This window comes from Engystomops pustulosus, chromosome 2 (genome assembly GCF_040894005.1).
Source record: "Engystomops pustulosus chromosome 2, aEngPut4.maternal, whole genome shotgun sequence".
In the NCBI taxonomy this organism is placed as follows: domain Eukaryota; kingdom Metazoa; phylum Chordata; class Amphibia; order Anura; family Leptodactylidae; genus Engystomops; species Engystomops pustulosus.
The window spans coordinates 26,301,001-26,324,822 of record NC_092412.1 but is presented as its reverse complement, the minus strand read 5'-3'; the positions used below and the strand labels follow the sequence as shown (position 1 = coordinate 26,324,822).

General features: G+C 42.8%; 1 protein-coding gene across 14 annotated transcripts in view; it reads left to right on the top strand.

The window, feature by feature from the left end:
- The window catches only part of GRM5 (glutamate metabotropic receptor 5), a 191,283-nt gene that overhangs the window by 149,336 nt on the left and 18,125 nt on the right, over window positions 1–23,822 (top strand). For 9 of the 14 annotated variants that reach the window (XM_072134075.1, XM_072134078.1, XM_072134077.1 and 6 more), the window contains exons 5-8: window positions 13,672–13,918; window positions 15,271–15,439; window positions 15,804–15,930; window positions 21,245–22,184. In XM_072134075.1, coding sequence (XP_071990176.1) covers window positions 13,672–13,918; window positions 15,271–15,439; window positions 15,804–15,930; window positions 21,245–22,184 — 1,483 coding nt within the window. Of the gene's footprint in view, window positions 1–13,671; window positions 13,919–15,270; window positions 15,440–15,803; window positions 15,931–21,244; window positions 22,185–23,307; window positions 23,345–23,822 lie in introns of all 14 variants that reach the window. The other 5 variants (XM_072134087.1, XM_072134083.1, XM_072134086.1 and 2 more) reach the window with 1 other exon arrangement.

Below are 23,822 nucleotides of genomic sequence, written 5' to 3'. Positions count from 1 at the left end.
GGTACTGTATGTATGTGGGTATATGCTGTATGTATGTATATATGGTGTGTATAAACTGTATGTATATTTTTTAACCGGGCAAGTGGGGCCCCATTCAGAAGTCTGCTATGGGGCCCTACCTGTCCGAGTTACAACACTGCACATACTGTAACTGATTCAAGTAATTACGTGATGTAATGTGATCTGTACAAACACATAATGCTGTAATACTGGTCACATCACCAAGTCATAGCTAAAAAATGATCCACATAACTGATGCTACAAATTATCACAAAGAAATAATACTTTGATACTGTATACATTACTTATTCTACTCATCAGCACAAAGGTATAATACCGTAATACTGTATTCATTACTAACACTGGGAATGTGTAGAGTTACACAACACACGTCACAGTGCACATAAATAATACTGTAATCTATGAATTCATGTTTTGGCCCTAATGTGCTGAATGTGGGTTTATGAATGATATAAAGGGACCTTAATTTTGTAGTACTGCTGTAGATTTTGCATTGGGGCCCCCATTATCTTAGGGCCACATTGTTATAGTTCTAAGTCTTTGTTCACACTGGTGATGAGAGTGAAGGGAACCTGTCCATCAGTGTAGTCAGGGATGGGATCCGCTCTCTACTTTAGGAGCAAGAAGACTGTTGTGTAGTGCAGCACATGGAAAAAGAATTACAATATTCCAAATTATCCTTATATTAATATAATATGTAAATTAGCTTTTTGTATCTAAAGGTGATTAATTTAGATTGTTCACATACCGACCTGTGCAGACTATTTAGTTATAGATGTAAATGTTCTCTTTTATAGAGCAATAACCAATTTAACACTCCAAAAATACAAACATTTTTGTGTCAACTGCATAGATCCAGAAGTTAGAGCACATACAGCACCAGAACCAAGCCATATACATAAATACAACAGCAGAACCAAGTTATGCACATCAATACAGCACCAGAACCAAGCCATAGACATAAATACAACAGGAGAACCAAGTTATGCACATTAATGCAGCACCAGAACCAAGCCATAGACATAAATACAACAGCAGAACCAAGTTATGCACATCAATACAGCACCAGAACCAAGCCATAAACATAAATACAGCACCAGAACCAATCCATATACATAAATACAACACCAGAACCAAGAAAAATGAATTACAAAAAACTCTCTGTGCAGCTCCACCTCATCGGAGAAATAACAAATGACAGACCAGGGGAGAGGCAGCAGCATTGTGCACTCATGCACTTACTGTAAGTCTGGTTTCACAAAGGACTTTTTTGATAGAGGATGAAAGAGTAATCCTTCAAAGACCTACACCACCACTTCAGCTTCTTCTGGCCACGACACGTTTCTCTAGATTTTCAACACAAACATTTTAGATTCTTCAATTCATCATCATTTCCTCCTCCTTTTTATCACAAATGTAATACTCTACATTGCATCCCCTAGAAATCACTACAAATAATGCCCCCATAGCAGCTGATATAGTAACAGTGGCTCCACAGTAGCCAAAAGTCATTGTGCCCCAGTAGTTATTAGTCACAGTACCCCTAGTACAGTGATGGCGGACCTTTTAGAGGCCGGGTGCCCAAACTACAACCAACACCCAATTATTTACCATCAAGTGCCAACATGACAATTTATACAGTAACTTATTGCTCCCTTTTCTTCCACAGCCATCAATTGTTTGGCCCCCTCAGGCCTCTAATACAGCTGAAAGCAGGAGTGCAAATTAAGACTATCATTGTATCTTCTCTCCAGGGTCTCTCTATACAGGAAGAATCATGGGGCCAGCAAGGGGACCTCCAAAGATATTCCAACCCTGTTCACACCTTCTCACTCTTCTTGCAGTTACAATCAGTCAAGGATGTGTCACCTTAAAAGAGCATTGAGAGCAGCATCTCAAGTTGTCTGGGACTGCAGGAAGATTCAAGTCCTTTCTGGTGAACTCTGCCCTGGGGAGACAGCCTGGGTGCCCTCAGAAAGGGCTCTGAGTGCCACCTCTGGCACCCGTGCCATAGGTTCGCCATCACTGCCCTAGTAGACAAAAGTAACAGAGACCCACAGTGGTCAGTAGAACTAGAACCACCAGTAGCTAATATTAAAAGAGCCCAAGTAGCCAGGAATAACAGTGCTCTAAGTAATCAGTAGTAATAATGCCCCCAATAGCCAGTAGTAACTCTGCCCCGAGTAGCCAGTAATATTAGAGCCCCGGTAGCCAGAACTAATAAAGCCGCCTGTTGCTAGCATTGTTTGTGCCCTCAGTAGTAACAATGCCCCCAGTTACCAGTAGTCATAATGCCCACGGTAGTCAATAGTTAGAAGGCCCTGATCAGCCAATAGTAACAATGCCCTCATTTGCCAGTTATAACAATGCTACCAGTAGCAATAATGCCCCAAGTAGCCACTAGTAACAATACCCACAGTAGTAACAATGCCCCTAGTAGCCAATAGTAGTAATGCCCCTAGTAGCCAGTAGTAGTAATGCCCTTAATAGCCAGTAAATATAATGCCCCCAGTAGTTACAATACCCCCAGTAGTAACAATGCCCCTAGTAGCCAGTATAATGCCCCCAGTAGTAACAATGCCCCTAGTAGCCAGTATTTACACTCACCGGCCACTTTATTAGGTACACCATGCTAGTAACGGGTTGGACCCCCTTTTGCCTTCAGAACTGCCTCAATTCTTTGTGGCATAGATTCAACAAGGTGCTGGAAGCTCCTCAGAGATTTTGGTCCATATTGACATGATGGCATCACACAGTTGCCGCAGATTTGTCGGCTGCACATCCATGATGCGAATCTCCCGTTCCACCACATCCCAAAGATGCTCTATTGGATTGAGATCTGGTGACTGTGGAGGCCATTTGAGTCCAGTGACCTCATTGTCATGTTCAAGAAACCAGTCTGAGATGATTCCAGCTTTATGACATGGCGCATTATCCTGCTGAAAGTAGCCATCAGATGTTACAGGGTACATTGTGGTCACAAAGGGATGGACATGGTCAGCAACAATACTCAGGTAGGCTGTGGCATTGCAACGATGCTCAATTGGTACCAAGGGGCCCAAAGAGTGCCAAGAAAATATTCCCCCCACCATGACACCACCACCACCAGCCTGAACCGTTGATACAAGGCAGGATGGATCCATGCTTTCATATTGTTGACGCCAAATTCTGACCCTACCATCCGAATGTCGCAGCAGAAATCGAGACTCATCAGACCAGGCAACGTTTTTCCAATCTTCTACTGTCCAATTTCGATGAGCTTATGCAAATTGTAGCCTCAGTTTCCTGTTCTTAGCTGAAAGGAGTGGCACCCGGTGTGGTCTTCTGCTGCTGTAGCCCATCTGCCTCAAAGTTCGACGTACTGTGCGTTCAGAGATGCTCTTCTGCCTACCTTGGTTGTAACGGGTGCCGATTTGAGTCACTGTTGCCTTTCTATCAGCTCGAATCAGTCTGCCCATTCTCCTCTGACCTCTGGCATCAACAAGGCATTTCCGCCCACAGAACTGCTGCTCACTGGATGTTTTTTCTTTTTCGGACCATTCTCTGTAAACCCTAGAGATGGTTGTGCGTGAAAATCCCAGTAGATCAGCAGTTTCTGAAATACTCAGACCAGCCCTTCTGGCACCAACAACCATGCCACGTTCAAAGGCCTCAAATCACCTTTCTTCCCCATACTGATGCTCGGGAGAACTGCAGGAGATTGTCTTGACCATGTCTACATGCCTAAATGCACTGAGTTGCCACCATGTGATTGGCTGATTAGAAATTAAGTGTTAACGAGCAGTTGGACAGGTGTACCTAATAAAGTGGCCGTTGAGTGTATAATGCCCCCAGTAGTAACAATGCCCCTAGTAGCCAGTAGTAATAATACCCTTAGTAGCCAGTAGTTATGATGCCCCCAGTAGTTATAATGCCCCCAGTAGTCACTAGTAGTAATATCCCCAGTATTAATAGAGCCCCTACTCAAGGTTAATACTCATCTGTCCTTGTTGGTGTCACCTCCACTCCTTCCCGCAGCGCACAGTGATGACATCATTACATCTGCCTGCACAATGGGGGGGGGGGGGGAGGGGGTCTGCTTTGTCCTGTGAGATGGGAAGCTGTAATGTGCAGCTTAATGTGGGGAGGGAGCTGGATCACAGCCTGGTTTTTCCTGACTCACTGGACAAGCTAGAACATTAACAACCGGTTCGTGCGAGCCGGAGAGATATGCTTGGACCCCATCCCTGAGTGCAGTCAATATAATCCATGATGATGGAGACAGCAGGTCCTATCAGTTATCACATCAAGTCATGAGGCCATAATGCAATCAAAGCGGCCGACAACTGAGAGAAGTAGCTTGCAGTGTCTGACACAGTAAATACTGTATATCAGAAATAAATTTTGTGTTTGTATTCTGCGGATACACAGCGATGATATTATACATGAAATCCGCTGTTATGTTATCCCCCCCTCCCCCCGTAGGATGAGGCTTTACAGCCGCCACAGGAAATAAACTTTGTTTGTGTCATAAAATTGTCAACGTCTCCCGATCCCGACAGAAAATATCATTTCAACCCGAAATTTCATTTCCAGAAATGTTTATTATCAAGTCATTAAAAACGGGGGAAATGTTCTCCTTTGGAGATTGTTGCCATAAATCAGAATTGGAGGCTGTAAGTTTAATTTCAGTAGCGAAAATTATTGCGAATGTACAGATCTGAGGAGATGAGATTTCGGCTCTCGTGTGACCAGGGCGGCACCAAGGCTTTCTGCTACATGTATCCATTAGTGATGGGAATTCCGGCTCTTCTTAGTGAGCTGGCTCATTCGGCTCAGTTCATTAAGAAGAGCCGACTCTTCTGGCTCCTGAATGGCTCCCTATTAAATATATAATAGGGAGCCGCAGGCCAATCAGTCACCCCACACCACTCCCCTTTTAACCCGATTTGTATCAGGTTAAAGGGGGTGTGGTGAGACGGTTAGGGGCGGGGTTAAGTGAGCCATCGGCTTACTAAGGTGAGCTGGCTCCCATCCTTCATGAACAAGAGCAGGCTCATTCGCGAACGACACATCACTAGTATCCATCACACGTACAATACACACACTCACTGTTAGGCTACATTCACAATTACAATAAGTTTCCCAAGATCCAGTTGCCTTCTATTCTGTTAGCTGGACCTTGATATGGGCAGTGCAATGACCATCCTGGCTGAGGAGCCAATGTGCTCTTTTGAGGGCCTCGCTATTCTTCTCTAAAGATGCTGGTTTGGATGGTAGCTCATGTTTTGAGGGTCACCAATTCTATTCAACTGAAGGAGATCATACCTTAATACTCCCCAAGGACAGTGATATTCTGATCATGGACTTTAGGCAGCTTCAAAACAGGGCTATTGGCTCAATTGAAGAAGGTTTGGGTCTTTTTCCATTTTCCTATGCTGTTCAGTTTTGTTTCCTATCCAGCACATTGGGCTTCTTCATCAAATCGAAGGGTCTCTAGATCTTTCTGAACCTCTTACAAAACGTACATTCATTGGGGCCTAGCACATTTGATGGGATTCTCTCTAGGTGCTGAGGAGACCTCCTTGAGTTGGTGGTTTGATTAGTGGAGAGAGGTGGCACGAGCACCAAAGATTTCCTTCACACCAGTAAGACTATGGTGGTGTCTACTTGTTTTTCACTATGTGTGCCGTAAGCTCTTCCCTACTGGTCGGAGGTTCTTGAGCTCCTCCATACCAACCTTGGGTTTCCACTGATCCTCACACCATAGATATCTTAGCTAGACATTATTAATGAGGTGGTCCAGGAATATTAAGATAAGATATTTTTTAGAATCAGGTTATTCTGTGCTTGTAGGATAATAATTATGGCTCGGAAGACTGTAGACAAGCCAAGTATGTTCCCCTTAGTTACTACATGTAATAGCAAATGATGGCTGGAGAAGTGCGAGATTCCACCGGTGGTTGTATCTGGGATTAGGGAGAGGTAGGGAGCCGGTGGCTGGTTGTCGACGTGCCGGCTGGTTAGTTAGTGGCAGAGGGTGGTAATTCCCTTGAGGCAATAGATTTGTGTAATTGATACTTGGGAAGGTTACATGAATATTCAGCTGTTGTATTTATTCTAACAACTCACTGCCTCAGGGTTCATTGTATTTCTGTTGTTTATTTTAAAAATTGCATAAATAATTAAAAAAAAAATGTAAAAATTCAAGTTTAATTTTATCACCTGCACCCAAGGTACCATGATGCTTTGTGGTGTTATTATATATGGGTCTAGTTAATTATTGAATGTGAAGAGATTGGGGGTATGTATAATGTTGCAGCCCCTCCGGTATAGCCCGATACCTCCAGAGGCACCTAATTATTGGTGGCTACAGAATCCTGTGAAGGATTTAAGTGGCTACAAATAAGTATTTTTTGACTTATGTTCTTTTAATGCAAACACCACTGCTGCCAACATGTAGTCTACTAAAGAGTTAGACCCCAGCTTAGACCTTATACAGGCAGTCCCCGGGTTACATACAGGATAGGTAGGTTCTGTAGGTTTGTTCTTAAGTTGAATTTGTATGTAAGTCGAAACTGTATATTTTATCATTGTAGCTCCAGCCAGAACACTTTTGGTCTCTGTGACAATTGGATTTTAAAAATGTTGGGTTGTCATAAGAATCAGGATTAACACTAAAGCTTCATTACAGACACCTGTGATAACTGTTACAGCTGATTATTGTAGCCTAGGGCTAAAGTACAGTAAATTACCAATATCCAGAGGTCCGTTTGTAACTAGGAGTCGTATGTAAGTCGAGTGTTCTTAAGTAGGGGACCGCCTGTAGTATATGTACAGGATATGGCCAGTGAATAGTAACTAGAAACTAATGTTTGTGTTAGGAAGTGGTCAGTGACCTCTGACCTGGCAAACCTTCTAAATGTCTTGTAACAATTTACACTCACGATTAGTAGTCATCTCATTATAATCAGTGCCTTGAGCCTGTGCCCACACCTTTATGGTTGCGACTTGTGTGTCTATTCATGCGCGGCTGACGCAAATTCGGTCCGTAGCAGGTGCACCTCCTCCCTTCGCCCTCTGGACCAGGATGCCATTCTTGTCATGCTCGGTGCCCAGAGACGCTCCGTTTAACGGGGTTACTTCTCTGTTTGGGGGTGATCTTTAACTCAGGGATTGGCTGCGTCTGCGTCCTTAATAATCCCTTTTTTATTATTTTTTATGGTAGGTTATTGTGGCGACCCTTATTGGGTCCATATTGGCAAAACATGCCATGTCCAGACCTACGTATTTTAATTACCACTCATGTGGGGCCATGACCTGTGTAAGTTTGTAACAGGGTCATTTTTACATAAGGACCGCTTCTTGTCGAAGTGGCAGCTGTTTAGGGTTGCGTCTCTGAGTTGAGGTATATAGGGCTTAACAGATTACGCCGCGCTGCACAAAGCATGTCAAATCAGTCCGTGTCCCCATGGGGTTCACAATCTAAACAACCTAACAGTATGTTTTGGAATGTGGGAGGAAACCAGGGGACCCAGAGGAAACCCACACAAACACAGAGAGAACATACAAACTCTTTGCAGATGTTGACCTGGGTGGGAATCGAACCCAGGACCCCAGCGCTGCAAGATAGAAGCACTACTCACTCATCTACCGTGCCGACCTATCCATTTATAGGTGTTCACTTTTACCTTTCAGGGCCGGCTTCAGGTTTCAGTAGACCCCTGGGCCTCTTTGCAGTGGTGGAATTAAAAATACAGAAACTAAAACAGTCCCCTGTTCCTTAAAATTTTCCATAGTTTATCATCCCAAACACCTCAAAGTTTCATTATATACAACCCCACATACTTCTGTTACATGTGGTTTATCCAAAGGGCCGGTGCCAACACCAGGTATATCTGGGTAAGTGCCGGGGCTCAGACCTACTGGGGGGGGGGCAACACAGTCAGATCTTAGTCCCCAGCAGGCTGGAAGCACCAGGGGAGGGGGCTGCATATAATGATTCCTTGGGGGGGCTGTATATAGTTATACGGTGAGGGGTCTGTATATGCAATAGCCGGGACTTGGCTGTTTTGGAATGATAAACTAGGGAATATTTTAGTTAGTTGCTGAATTTTTGCTGTCACCTGAGTTTGCAAAGGGGCCCACAGAGGCTCTGTTGCCAAGGGGCCTATTGAAACCTGAGGCCGACCCTATGTACCCCCCCCACCTGCCCCGCCCCACAACAGCTTAGGGTCCCAGACTTTGGCCAGATACGCCTGGTGTTGGCGCTGGTCCTGTTACCTTTAAACCGATTTTGCTTTGGTTATGATAGATATGTCCGGCCCATCTTCTCTATTTTAGCACCATATTGTTCATTTTTGAGATTGAAGGTGGATCAATGTGACAATTTAGGTGCTACATTAATTTTTCTATAACTTTTTTTTGACATTTTCCCTATTTTAAAACTTATCTATTAAAAGTGAAGTATTAGATAATTAAATAACATTCACCAAGTTGGAGACCAATTTGCCGGGAAGGCTCGTTAGGACTCTCTTACTTTTTGGATGTTTTCTTCAGTCATGATAATATTTTTCTATTAAATAAATGAAACTTGCGGTGGAAAAAGAATCGTTGCAGTGGGAGAAGCTTCTATCTGCCAGAATGATTATCTCCGGTGAGAAGAAAGAGACTTATTGAACATGGAGGAGCCGCCAAGAATCCCGGTCACTAATGAAAGGAGCCGCGCTTTATTCACAGTCTGACTTATTGCTCCTCAATTTCTAAGATACACAACAAAGGCAGATGATAAATGTGTTGTGCCGGGAATATTCCACCATGGAATAGCCGCAGGGCGGAACCAATGGATGCTCCGGACTTATACAGAAAGAAGCTCCGCTAATTTATTGCCAAAGTGCTGTAGATATTTGGGGGTATTTTTAAAGTGATCAGCGCTCATCATAGAAGGAAAACGAGTAAAGAAATTCTATTTGTATCCTGTGTCTTGGAACTACTTCCATAAGATGGGATCAAAGCAACTTATACAAGTGATGGGAATTCCGTCTCTTCTTAGTGAGCTGGCTCATTAGGCTCCACTCACTAGGACAAGCTCCTGAACAGCTCCCTAACACGCCACACCACTTTTAACCTGATTGTACAGGTTAAGGGGGCGTGGTGAGCCGGGTCACATCGTTTGCAAGCGAAACACCACTAACTTATACTGCAGACATGCAATCACTATTCTGCTGGTGCAGTCACTGTGTACATACATGACATTACTTATCCTGTCCTGATCCTGAGTTACATCCTGTATTATACTCCAGAGCTGCACTCACTATTCTGCTGCTAGTGCAGTCACTGTGTACATACATGACATTACTTATCCTGTACTGATCCTGAGTTACATCCTGTATTATACTCCAGAGCTGCACTCACTATTCTGCTGCTGGTGCAGTCACTGTGTACATACATGACATTACTTATCCTGTACTGATCCTGAGTTACATCCTGTATTATACCCCAGAGCTGCACTCACTATTCTGCTGCTAGTGCAGTCACTGTGTACATACATGACATTACTTATCCTGTATTGATCCTGAGTTACATCATGTATTATACTCCAGAGCTGCACTCACTATTCTCCTGCTGGTGCAGTCACTGTGTACATACATGACGTTACTTATCCTGTACTGATCCTGAGTTACATCCTGTATTATACTCCAGAGCTGCACTCACTATTCTGCTGCTGGTGCAGTCACTGTGTACATACATGACATTACTTATCCTGTACTGACCGTGAGTTACATCCTGTATTATACTCCAGAGCTGCACTCACTATTCTGCTGCTGGTGCAGTCACTGTGTACATACATGATATTACTTATCTTGTACTGATCCTGAGTTACCTCCAGTATTATACTCCAGAGCTGCACTCACTATTCTGCTGCTGGTGCAGTCACTGTGTACATACATGACATTACTTATCCTGTACTGATCCTGAGTTACATCCTGTATTATACTCCAGAGCTGCACTCACTATTCTGCTGCTGGTGCAGTCACTGTGTACATACATGACATTACTTATCCTGTACTGATCCTGAGTTACATCCTGAATTATACTGCAGAGCTGTACTCACTATTCTGCTGCTGGTGCAGTCACTGTGTACATACATGACATTACTTATCCTGTATTATACCCCAGAGCTGCACTCACTATTCTGCTGCTGGTGCAGTCACTGTGTACATACATGACATTACTTATCCTGTACTGATCCTGAGTTAAACCCTGTATTATACCCCAGAGCTGCACTCACTATTCTGCTGCTAGTGCAGTCACTGTGTACATACATGACATTACTTATCCTGTACTGATCCTGAGTTACATCATGTATTATACTCCAGAGCTGCACTCACTATTCTCCTGCTGGTGCAGTCACTGTGTACATACATGACGTTACTTATCCTGTACTGATCCTGAGTTACATCCTGTATTATACTCCAGAGCTGCACTCACTATTCTGCTGCTGGTGCAGTCACTGTGTACATACATGACATTACTTATCCTGTACTGACCGTGAGTTACATCCTGTATTATACTCCAGAGCTGCACTCACTATTCTGCTGCTGGTGCAGTCACTGTGTACATACATGATATTACTTATCTTGTACTGATCCTGAGTTACCTCCAGTATTATACTCCAGAGCTGCACTCACTATTCTGCTGCTGGTGCAGTCACTGTGTACATACATGACATTACTTATCCTGTACTGATCCTGAGTTACATCCTGTATTATACTCCAGAGCTGCACTCACTATTCTGCTGCTGGTGCAGTCACTGTGTACATACATGACATTACTTATCCTGTACTGATCCTGAGTTACATCCTGTATTATACCCCAGAGCAGCACTCACTATTCTGCTGCTGGTGCAGTCACTGTGTACATACATGACATTACTTATCCTGTACTGATCCTGAGTTACATCCTGAATTATACTGCAGAGCTGTACTCACTATTCTGCTGCTGGTGCAGTCACTGTGTACATACATGACATTACTTATCCTGTATTATACCCCAGAGCTGCACTCACTATTCTGCTGCTGGTGCAGTCACTGTGTACATACATGACATTACTTATCCTGTACTGATCCTGAGTTAAACCCTGTATTATACCCCAGAGCTGCACTCACTATTCTGATGGTGCAGTCACTGTGTACATACATGACATTACTTATCCTGTACTGATCCTGAGTTACATCCTGTATTATACCCCAGAGCTGCACTCACTATTCTGCTGCTGGTGCAGTCACTGTGTACATACATGACATTACTTATCCTGTACTGATCCTGAGTTACATCCTGTATTATACTGCAGAGCTGCACTCACTATTCTGCTGGTGCAGTCCAGCTCCTGAACAGCTCCCTAATAAATATATAATTGGGAGCCGCAGGCCGGTCAATCACCACACGCCACACCACTTTTAACCTTATTGTACAGGTTAAGGGGGCGTGGTGAGCCGGCTCACGTCGTTTGCGAGCAACACACCACTAACTTATACTGCAGACATGCACTCACTATTCTGATGGTGCAGTCACTGTGTACATACATGACATTACTTATCCTGTACTGATCCTGAGTTACATCCCGTATTATACTTCAGAGGTGCACTCACTATTCTGCTGCTGGTGCAGTCACTGTTTACATACATTACATTACTTATCCTGTACTGATCCTGAGTTACATCCTGTATTATACTCCAGAGCTGCACTCACTATTCTACAACATCATTGCCAAAATATCCCAGCATTCCTCTCTTGCTTACTGACTTTACATACATTCTTTGAACGTTATCCTTTACTATAGATGCTTTACAGTAAAATTTGTCCAGAAAATGTGACTTTTGCTTTTAATATAATGAGCAGTATTGTGAAGGCAGTAGTGATACTGTGGTACATCCCACTTTTATATTAGCATAAGAATTGGAAGACTCTGTGATAACCTCTCTTGATACGGTTATATGACACCATGTTTGTTGTTACCTTGAGTAATGTAGTAAAGGTTACAGTTTAATTCCTTAGAAGAGGATCTATAGGAATTTCCTCCACCTCTTCTCACTAGAATACTAAAGTACTTTTTTATTCCAGGTGATTAGACCTCCCATGATTGAAAATTCAATTTCCTAAAGTTACTTGCAGTACCACTTGTCACCATTAGAGGCAGCAAAGTGTTTCCACAGACATCAGAGCTGCGGCGCCTCTCTATGTAATCTCGCTGAGATATTCTGAGAACACACTCAGCTCTGTAATAGAATATCTCCAGAATTAAGCCTCAGACATGACAAACCCTTCATTTTAGTCATCTAGAAAAACTGTTCACAAAATCTATTTCCCCCCTCTATAATTTCCACAACCCGTTAAGAACCCTCCTGCAAGACCAATTAGGTTTAGTCTAAAAAAAGTTGAAAACAGTTTTACAGCAGGAATTGAACACTGAAATGTCGAGTATGAAAAATACAATTTAAAGTCATAACTTGTTTCCCGCTGTGAAAATCCGACGTGTAACAGATAAATGAAAAATCCCTGTAGACGCCGCCATCCATCCAGCGGTGAATACGGATGAGCTTCCTGTGGTAAAGCGTATCGTGCTGCTCAATCGCTAGGCGTACAAGAACAGAATTGTATCGCCCGAGGGCTTCCATGTTCTTGTGTTCCTTTTAATATTAATGTGACCTATCCTTAAAGGCCTATGAAGCCTTTTTCAACCATTAACACTTAACCCCTATATACAGGAGAGGGGATGGGTGTCATATACTTGGGGTCCTGACCACTGGGAACCCTGACGATCATACAAGGAAGTATGGGCAAGTACCCCATACAGCAACACTATTGTCTTCTATGAGGCTTCCAGAACCTGTATCTACTGCAGCTCCATAGCCCTCATCTCCATGCTTCCATCCTCTTCAGTATTCAGACTGGGTTCAAAGTTCAAAAGTAGGAAACCCATCTACTTGGCCATAAGTAGAAGAAGATCTGATCTTGGCCTTTTGACCTTTTGAGGGGCACAGTCAAGATTGATTGTGGAATGACCAACGGTGACTCTGAGCTCCGACCGGAACTCATATGTGAACAGTCCTGAGGACCTAGAAGGGACCCTACAACTGTATGCATACTAATATCACCATAGCCTGACACTTCCTGTGATTTGGAGATCCCTCCTCTGCACTAGAGATGAGCGAACCCGAATTTTAGGTTCAGCGTCCTCCATTCAGCAGCTCCACCAAACCTAGACATAATGCTTGATTGCTTGATTGATGCAGAGCAACCAATCCGGCAGCTTTACGTCAATAGCAACTGGCATGGCTGTGATTGGTCAGATGGACACCTGGTGGACACATATGGTCAATCAAACCCATGTTGCTAGGGGCTTAAAGCCACAAGTCCAGGTTAGGCAAAGCTGCCGAACAAACCTAAAGTTCCAGTCTGCTCATCTCTACTCAACACTCATCTCATTATCACTACAGATAACATAACAATGCCAGGAAACTTCTCTAGTAGGATCCACCACAATAGGTGATGGGCACAGCTCACCTGCACAATGACCTATACATTTTTCATGAACCTCTGGACTCTTTGCAGTCATCCCAATCTATCACAGGACCTGAATGTCTTATTCTTCTTCTTGTTATTTTCCAGCTCGATTGTCTTTAACATATCAATATGCACAAGATTCCAAAATGGGATTTGTCATCAATGCGATATACGCCATGGCCTACGGTTTGCACAACATGCAAGTGGCCCTCTGTCCTGGGTATAAAGGCCTCTGTGATGCCATGAAGCCCATAGATGGACAGAAGCTGCTGGACTGTATTATGAAGGCCAATTTCACAGGCGTAGCCGGAGACATGATCATGTTCGATGAAAATGGAGATTCCCCTGGAAGGTATGTTGTATCTACGATATTCAGGGTAGAAAAATAAAGTGTTGCTGTGGCACATCTAGAAGTTTAAAACATGTCTTTTATTAATGCTTCATTAAAAATCAATTTGCAAACACGTTGGATGGCCCAAATGTCAGATTACATAAAAATACTCCAAAAAATCCCCCAAAATGGAAGACCTGGCTGTTTGTAATTTTATATTTGTTTAGGCCACTTTATAACCTTGTGGTGGGACCTACATATTTAGTGTCCCCGTCACTAAAAGTGGTCAACACCCAACGTGGTCAGAAAAAGTAAAAAAAAAAGGAGTTGAACTCCCTTTATACAGAAAATTGGCATGTACACAAAAAGGGGCACCTACCCAAAGGCCAGCAAGAGGCCAATCAAAAGAGCAAAAGGAACCCTACAGCATAGTTCACTAATAACCGATTTGTGGCCCTATGCCTGCAGGTAAATTAAGGTGCATTAGTGCTGTGGACAGCGGGAGGTTGAGGTTGCCTCTAAGTAACTCCACCACACCTTTAGTTAGTGGAAGCTTTTGTTGTGTGTGACTGTAGACATAAAGAGTAGAATCCTGGTGGCATTGAAAGAGATTGGTGTAAGCACCGATAGCGGGTGTAGCAAGCAGGGAAGGGGGGGGGGTGATTCGTGTCCAGGAACTTCCACGTCTTTTTCAACAACCAACTGCTCCTGCCTCATGCTCCTCCTTTGGTACCTCATGTAACCACATCCAACTTAACTAATGACCCCAATTTGCCTCCTGTGTTCTCCCACCGGCTGGCCGTTTGGCTGTTCGGCCGCCTTGTTTGTTTCCTGTCTTCCGGCTCCCGACAATTTGTTCCCTTTGGGATAATAATAAAGTTTATTTATTTATTTAACTGTCTTAATACAATTAATATTACATTTTTCCATTTATTTTGTATTAAACCGACCTGTAAATTATTTTACATTGGTGGGGTCACTTTGACAGCACCAGCCTTCCGAAGCAAAGGGTGGGGGTGTCCTTTCTTTTTAAGCAGTCCCCGCAGTGTTTCTTATCTAGGGGCCTCCTTGGTCAGTAATCTAGCTCTGATTTCTTCAGATACCATTGCTTCCATAAAGATATAGTTTGTGTGGGTCTGGATTAAAAAAAGAAAAATTTGGGGGTATGACTTCCACTACCTCTTATGGAACTTATGAAGGTTGGAGAGATCACCTATAGATATATTTGAAAGAAACAGGTGTCTCCATATAGGAGTCAACTCAACATAGGGTAGTCCAGAAGGATGTAGAGGTTCTAAGAATGAATGATGAATATTTTTCAGTATTATGAATCGTGTCGATCTTGTGACCTCTAATATAGATGTTTCTCCTAGGTATGAGATCATGAACTTTAAGAAAATGGGAAAAGATTACTTTGACTACATAAATGTTGGAAGCTGGGACAATGGAGAACTGAAGATGGACGACGATGAAATATGGTCCACTAAAAATTCTGTCATCAGATCAGTCTGCAGTGAACCGTGTGCCAAGGGACAAATCAAGGTAGAGACCTCTTAAGGGTGAAGGCAATAAAAAGATAAAGGGGTTATACCATATTAGAAGAGACGTCTATCTCTTCACCCCATAGAGTTGATAGAAGATGGGGAGGAGGGAAATGAAGCTGCAACTTTTTACTCAATCTCAGGAGAGGCAGAAGAGCAGCAGGGAAGGGCATCTGATTGGCTCATTGCAAGTTGCTGACATTACACTAATGAAGAATCTGCCTGGAGAGGGAGACAATATGCACTAAGAGAACCAAGCAGAGGGCAACAAGATAATCTCATGTTTTCTCAACAAATACATATCGTAACATATAACGTTTTTATTACTTATTTCATTTTGTGTCTTACGTCAATCTCACTCTCAGGTAATTCGTAAAGGAGAAGTGAGCTGCTGTTGGACCTGCACTCCTTGTAAAGAAAATGAGATTGTGTTCGATGAATACACCTGTAAAGCTTGTGAACTGGGCTCCTGGCCAACCGATGACCTCACAGGTAACTCTCATGTCATTCACCATCACAATTTAGAAACTTCTAGCATGTATTCTGCCCAAGATTTGTCCCAGGACACCTAACAGGCTAACCCTGTTTTCTGGAGGTAAATATTGGCCGGTCATATCCACATTGCCTCTCTTACTAGACTAGTTAGGTTCTTTGCAGCCCTAGGCATCGAGGCAGGTTCTTAAAATGAAATATATATATATAATGTCCTCAATAGTTCTTAACCAAATGTCCAACAATATTATTTAACTGGGCAACGGGCCCCTACAAATGTCTCTAGGAGGACATGTCTCCGTGCTGCTTGAGCGTTGACCCATTCCTACCACGTGGTTGGGGGCACACTAACAGATAGAAGGTCTTCTTCATTTACTATGGTATCCTATACCACAGTCTGGTCCCCACTGGGGGCAAAGGTTCTCCCATACCTTCAACAATTTCTTGGCTGATAGTTGGGATAAGTGTCCATCCACTCTCTGCGCTATATTCACTTAGGTAGGTGAAAGATTATTTCTCTTTGCAAAGTGAAGCTCCTGCCTCCGTCGTTACCAGACAACAGGTCCCATGGCGCAACTTGAACCTGATCTCTCAAACCCTCCATTCAAATGCCGGCAGCCAAGTTGATGGTATTTAAAAAGTTAACACCCGTGATCGGTACCAGCACTGATCACGGTGTTACTGCTGTGGGTGAGCCCCAACACCAAATTTGAACTACTGCTGAAGTCCAGGTTCAGGGAATCCGAAATGCCATGTTTGGCACGGAGCTCCACATTGTGATTCGGGTCCGCCAATCAGCACCTATAATGAGATTTCTGATTCTCTAGGTTTTTTATGCTTCCTCTCTGTGCATTTTGCATGTGAATAGATAATTTAGTTGGTAAAATTATAACCATAATTGTAGAAGATGAAAACACATGTCGTGGATGAATATTGCAGCTCAATTTACATTGTAGAGTGAATTATTTTAATGGGATAGGCCCTGCTGAATGAACGGGGGAGGTGAGATCAGACAGGCGGGCAACCATCGGGGGCTCGGCAGCATCATTCACATAACAATGAACAGTCGTACTGCTACACATTACACATAGAGGCTGTCACCCATGTAATTATCATTTACTCTACTCTGTATAGAGCGATTACACAATGACGTGAACGCTACACTCAGTAGTCATACATGAAATGACTGCTCAGCCTTTGTTTAAGACAGATTTTTTTTTCCTGAAAACCTCTATTATTATAACTTTTCTTTGCATAAATCAGAATGGAGTGCTTCTTTCTCTACTTAGTTTAGTTCTTATCCTTCTTTCTTCTTCCTTATTGGAATTTCACTTGTAAAACTCTGCTGACTACCATCTTGCTATCAACAAGACAGAAACTGATTTAATCAAAGTCTATGGAGAGACTATGGCGAAGGGGAGAAGTGAGTCATAGCAGCTAAATCTCCACCCAACTTCTGCATTTTTCTGCTTTTATTTCCAATTATGCCAACATCCTAAAAGCCGTAGCAACCACAGTCTTACTCAGGTATTAGAGTTTGGACTTAATATGAGCAGACCCAACGTTCAGGTTAGGTGTTCGGGTTCACCCGCTTGACCTGGACATATTGCCGGATTGGAGGTCGAACAATCCAGCAAATGCACACCCTGGTGTGGTCATGGTTATGATTTGCCAGGGATGTCCAATCCTACTGGTCAATCATAGCGATGGATAGTTGTTAGAGGTGTCCAATTGCCGTATCGGCAATATGTCAAATATACCAAGCCAAAATGCCAGAACCGAACTTAAATGTCGGGTCCGCTCATACCTAGCTAGGACCACATGTAAGGACCAGGACAAAGTTGGCCTGCCTCCAGAGCCTAAGCTGTTGATGGGTGATAAGTGCCAAGCTAGAACCCCTGCATCACTGCCTTGCGTTGGCTTAGTGTGTAGTATTATTAGGCTGATGTATGTATCATTGACACATTGGCATTATACTTTATAATGATTATGCATTGGATTTTTGCACTATATGACATATCACTGTATGGTGATGTACATAGAAGGTATCGTATAAAATATTGGCATAATTGGAAACCAAAATTCCAGAGAATTCTGTTGGGACAAAAGAGGATGGTCCTAAGAATTATTTCCGCTTGTGGGACTTAACCTTGTTCCCTTTAAGGAAGTAGAAAGGGGACAGAACCCAAAGGGCATCTAACCATTGGCCATTGTACCTACAAATTGGAAATCAGAACTGGACCATGCAATGGAAAACTCTGGTCTGGTCTGATGGATCACATTTTCAATGACATAATGCGGATGGTCAGGGAAGTGTGTGTCACTTAGATGGAGAACAGGTGACACCAGGAGGAACTACAAGAGAAAGTCACCATTGGTAGCATTTTATCTTGTGGGCAATGTTTTTATGGGAAACTTTGGGTAATAATATGATATGTACCAGATAAAAGTCAAGTACATCCCTTCATGCCAATGGTTCCCCCCAATAGCAGTGTCCCCTAACGCCACAATGCAAAAACTTTTTATGAAATGGCCTGAGGAACATGAGTAAGAGTTCAGAGTTATGATTTGGTCAATTGGATCGAGATCTGGACATTTTGGAGGACCTGAGAGATGTCCTGGGAAAGCAATCCCTACCATGGAGGCCTCACCTAACAATTCTTCGGGCTCCGTACAGGTGTAGGTGTCCAAGTGACCAAAATTTATCTAAGCCATGATGGCATGGACTTTACAAGAAGGTGGAACACAGGACATCTTTAAGGAACTTCTGGGGCACATGCCTTGATGGATCACAGCTGTTTTGGTGACACCTACATAATTTTGGGGATGTGATTGTGGATGAATGCATTATTCCGATAAAGCTGAGCTAAATTGGTCATTTAACTCTTCAAGGTTGCAATTATTACACCGCTGGGGGTTCTGGGAGGATTATTTTTAGAATCCATAGAATATGTATCCTCCTCCCATCCTCAGTCACATGGTTTATTCTTAGTCCTCTCCGCGCTGTGACAACCCAACATTTCTCATCGAAAACAAATGTTTTGGGATTTAATTGAGAACAATGAATTGTAACCTGTGGTGAATATCCCACAAAAATATCACTTTGATCCGCACTTAGTAATCGGCAGCTTCGATTTATCCTTTGTGAAGAATGATTTAAGGCGGGAAGCCACGATAAGAACCCACACATAACCGCACAGCGTGGAAGGAGCAAGGCTAAAATTAATATTGAATCAATATCCAGCTCGGGGTTGGCGAATAAATCAAATGTAGCTGTAATAAAGTATACACGGTGGGCGAGTTGGCTGCCAGCTCTCTGCTGAAATTATATTAAGAAATGTAAAACTGGTAATATATACTGAAAAGTGTGAAATTGTTCAGAGTCAATGACGGGTGCCTGACATGATGAAATTAATCTATGGGGAAGACTTTGCAGAAATCATTTAAAGGGATTGTCTGCTGTAGTCAAACCCAGGGATGGATTAAGACCGCCATGGCTCCTGTGCTGTATGAATATTATAGCCCCTACAAGTCTGGAATCACTTCCTACATATGGTACAAGAGTCAAGCTTTTTGAGGAATGGAGGGTGCGTCCCTTCTGCCTGCTTTCAATCTATGGTTTCAGGACCTTCAAAGGTCCTGAAATGGCTCTTGTGTACAAGTGTATTGAGAGCATGAACAGATTTTTGATGATTTCATGGGTGAAATTCCAAATACTCCTTATGAATATAAAATTTGGTGGGTGATTTAGGTGGCCATGGGCCCCCTAGAAGGCTTGGGCCCCAGGCTACCGCCCAAACCACCTATATTATAATCCTAGGCAAAGGCTTTAAAGCTCTACTCAAATTGTAAACATTCCTAGCATCCACAGTGGTGTAAGGTGGTGAAGTTGAAGTTATAAATGTCTATTGGTCACGGTGATCTTGGTGGGTATATATTAATTTGTAGGTTGGGTAATGGTTAACATTTAAAGGACATCTACACCAGGATCAATGACTGTATGCAAATGTTCCTGAGGGGCTCCAGGCTCCATAGGTACAGTCCTTCATCCTGGTGGTAGATGCCCTTTAAAGGAATTATCCAGGCGATAAAAGTGATTAACTATTCTGAGTAGATCATCAATATCAGATAGGTGATACCAATCTCCTGAAGACTGGGAGACTTTCAGAAATGGGGAGACCTCTTTGAGCCCTTGAAAAGTGTGCAAATCTCCTAGCCCACATCGAAATATATTTCTTTCAATTGACTCCCTATATTTGTCCTTGATAGGTTGCGTACTCAGATCACAAAAGGGGGTGTGGCATGCTAAAATATGGGGTGTGTTTTTCATAAGAGGTGTGGTTTCCTCGACGTGAGAAGATGTCCAAAGATTCCATAACCATACTAACTCTGGTAAGGATAAGGATATATCACTAATATACAGTACCTAGAAAACCCCTTGAAGAGTATGTACAGAACCATAGAATGGGCCATGGCCAAACTGGGGCACTGCTGCTCAGCTCCGGTTCCAATATTGAACTGCAATAACGAGTTTAACCACTTCAAAATGTACGGAACTGTCTGCTTACAATTTGGAGAACCAATGCCAAGTGTCGGACCCCCACTGATCTGATATTGAGGACCTATGAACAACTCCTTTAACAACAATCAATGCAAGGCAGTGCTGAGCACCTACCAGCGAATTGAACAATGTGCACTACATTTCTATATCCCCCGGGGATCTGTTTATATCATTTATATCCACATATTTTCTTATTATAAAAATCATTTACTACAAATCTGATTACAATAATCTGATAGATCAGGAGGAGCAGCGGTCCTGTGTACTCCGCCACAGCAGCTCCCCCCCCCCCCCGCCGCGCAGTGTTTGAAGGAATGTATGTGCTGTGCCCTCATCTATCCGAGGATATTTACTCCCTTCTCTAGGTGATAGGGTTTTCTCCAGGAAATCATTTCTGATCAGCGGGGATGCAGTGTGATGAAAGACGACTTATCTACATATAATATCCCACTGTTGCTAGGAGACAATGTTTCGCCACCGCATGGATATAAACCATTAACCGTTCATAGTCAACCGCGCTCCCATAAACCAGGAGGCGTAGCAGATTTGTTTTACTGCCTCAATCCAAACCTTGGAAGAAGGTGATGCATCTAATGTAGCAAACAAATGTCTTGATTAAAATTTCGGAGCATTATGTGTATGCAGCTCCAATGCTAAGTAATGTGCCTTCGTGTTGACCTATGAGTTTGATGTTTGTATTTAGAATTTGAGCTACATGTGATATTTTAATAAGTCTTTGAATTTGCCTTATAGGATGTATCCAGATCCCAGTAGAATACCTCCGGTGGAGTGACCCTGAGCCGATAGCAGCTGTAGTCTTCGCCTGTCTCGGTCTACTCGCCACCATGTTCGTCACAGCAATATTCATTCTATACCGAGATACCCCGGTAGTGAAGTCATCGAGCCGAGAGCTATGCTACATCATTCTGGCCGGGATCTGCTTGGGCTACCTGTGCACTTTCTGTCTTATTGCGAAACCTCAACGAATTTACTGTTACCTGCAAAGAATCGGTATCGGCCTTTCACCGGCTATGAGCTATTCAGCCCTTGTGACCAAAACCAATCGTATAGCCCGAATCTTGGCGGGTAGCAAGAAAAAAATTTGCACCAAGAAGCCAAGGTTCATGAGTGCCTGTGCACAACTGGTCATTGCGTTCCTACTCATCTGCATCCAGTTGGGGATCATCGTTGCTTTGTTTATAATGGAGCCTCCGAATATCATGTTCGATTACCCAAGCATTCGAGAAGTCTACTTGATATGCAACACCAACAACCTTGGCGTGGTGGCTCCGCTCGGCTACAATGGCTTATTGATCTTGAGTTGTACCTTCTATGCATTCAAGACTAGGAATGTACCCGCCAATTTTAACGAGGCGAAGTACATTGCGTTCACCATGTACACCACCTGCATCATATGGTTAGCCTTCGTGCCAATCTATTTTGGTAGCAACTACAAAATTATCACCATGTGCTTCTCAGTGAGCTTAAGTGCCACAGTAGCGCTCGGCTGTATGTTTGTGCCTAAGGTCTACATCATCCTTGCAAAACCTGAAAGAAATGTACGCAGTGCGTTCACTACCTCCACAGTGGTCCGAATGCACGTTGGTGATGGAAAGTCTTCTTCTGCTGCCAGTCGCTCCAGCAGCCTGGTCAATTTATGGAAAAGGAGAGGGTCTTCTGGAGAAACGTTAAGGTAACAACTATCCTAGATAGGATGATTTTCTGGATGATATTTTTTTTTTGTGTGATATTTGCAGTATAAAACTAAAGAGTTCTTTGTTAACAGGTCTCTGAAAACAATGCCACTTTTGTGTGTAGGTTGAATCTGGTATTGCCCGACCAAAAGACAAGAGTGGCTTTGTGTTGTGTTGTTTTTAAGGGTCCTGTTTCAGAACTGTTTAATGCTGTTTCAACCCTTTAAAAAATTGTTTCAGATAAACTTCCAGGTGAGGATTGTCCATATGAAGATGTTCCTAATGTGTTGAAAAACTGGTGACACTCCCAGGTTTTTGATTTCACATTTGTAGGTTCTCAATGGCATCCAGTGCAAAAAAGGATTGATATCTAGTTTTGGCACCCAGGATAGGAGTGTTGTTTTTTGACACCCTCACCATGAACATCAGTCTAAATCCCATCCTCAATTTAGAAGTTCCTCAGAGAATAAGAGGCCTGTACTGCTTATGGCTACCAAAAAACCAACTACTAGATGTGGGCCCCATCACTGTGAGCCCCATGGGCCATTATTTTATAATGTAGTATGGTTAATATTTTAAAAATATTTTTGAAATACACAATGAGGATACTAAGAAGTAACAGTGACCTCTTTGTAGTTACAGTAATTGGTTTCAACCAATTATCCTCAATAGGATTTCAAAGTAGACTAGACATAGTGCACACAATGTTCCCTGTTTGGCCTATAAATGTTTGGTCACTCTTAGTCATAGTCTATCCTGGATACAGATAAGGTCATCAGGTTAATATTCTGATCTTTGGGATCACATGTGAGATGGGGGACATTATTGCAGATATTGTTTTGGGGCACAGGAACCAAGCATCAGCAGCCCTTCATCCGGATCATCATTGAGTTAAATCTGGAAATTTTTTGATGCAGTTGAGCACAATGGGATGAGTTTACCACATGGTCCTTGTATCAGAAACGATGATGAATCATCATCCTGGCCCAGAAGTAATAACATGAGATATTGCTGTAACCTTCATGGATTTTCCCCTCCCTTTTATTTGTACCATTGTTCTTGTTTTCCCCGTATCCCTCCTCATCTCACATCTTCACAGCAGTTTGTTCTTTGTTTTTTCAGTCTTCGCTCCTCCATCATCAGATCACCTGTACCTAATGTAAGTCCAATGCCCATTACTTCCAGTCCATTTTATGTTCTTCCATGATCTGCCATGTTTATTAGCTTTGTTTTTAAAGTTTATAAAAAGTATGTGTTATAATAGTCAAAAACAGATAAAATCCAAACAAAAAAGAAATTGTTTTGGGCAGTCACATGCTATATCACACGACTCCATTACAACTAGCTAAACACACTCCCAGATCCCCTATCCTCATGCATGGGGAGACCTAGACTACTGGTGGTGGCCTATTACCCTTGATTGGGCAGTAGTAACCTCTGTCTTCATTTCTACCATCACAGAATAGTTGAGAGCTCTTGTCGAGACTGGAGGGTTAGGCCAAAAGTCATAGAAATTTCATGGCCAACCTTGGTTAACTTTACTTTATATGATATACAATAGTTAGAAAATTAATGGAGGCTCCGAGTAATATTAGACCAAGTAATATTGTCGAAACCGAAGAGTGAGGGCAAAAGTT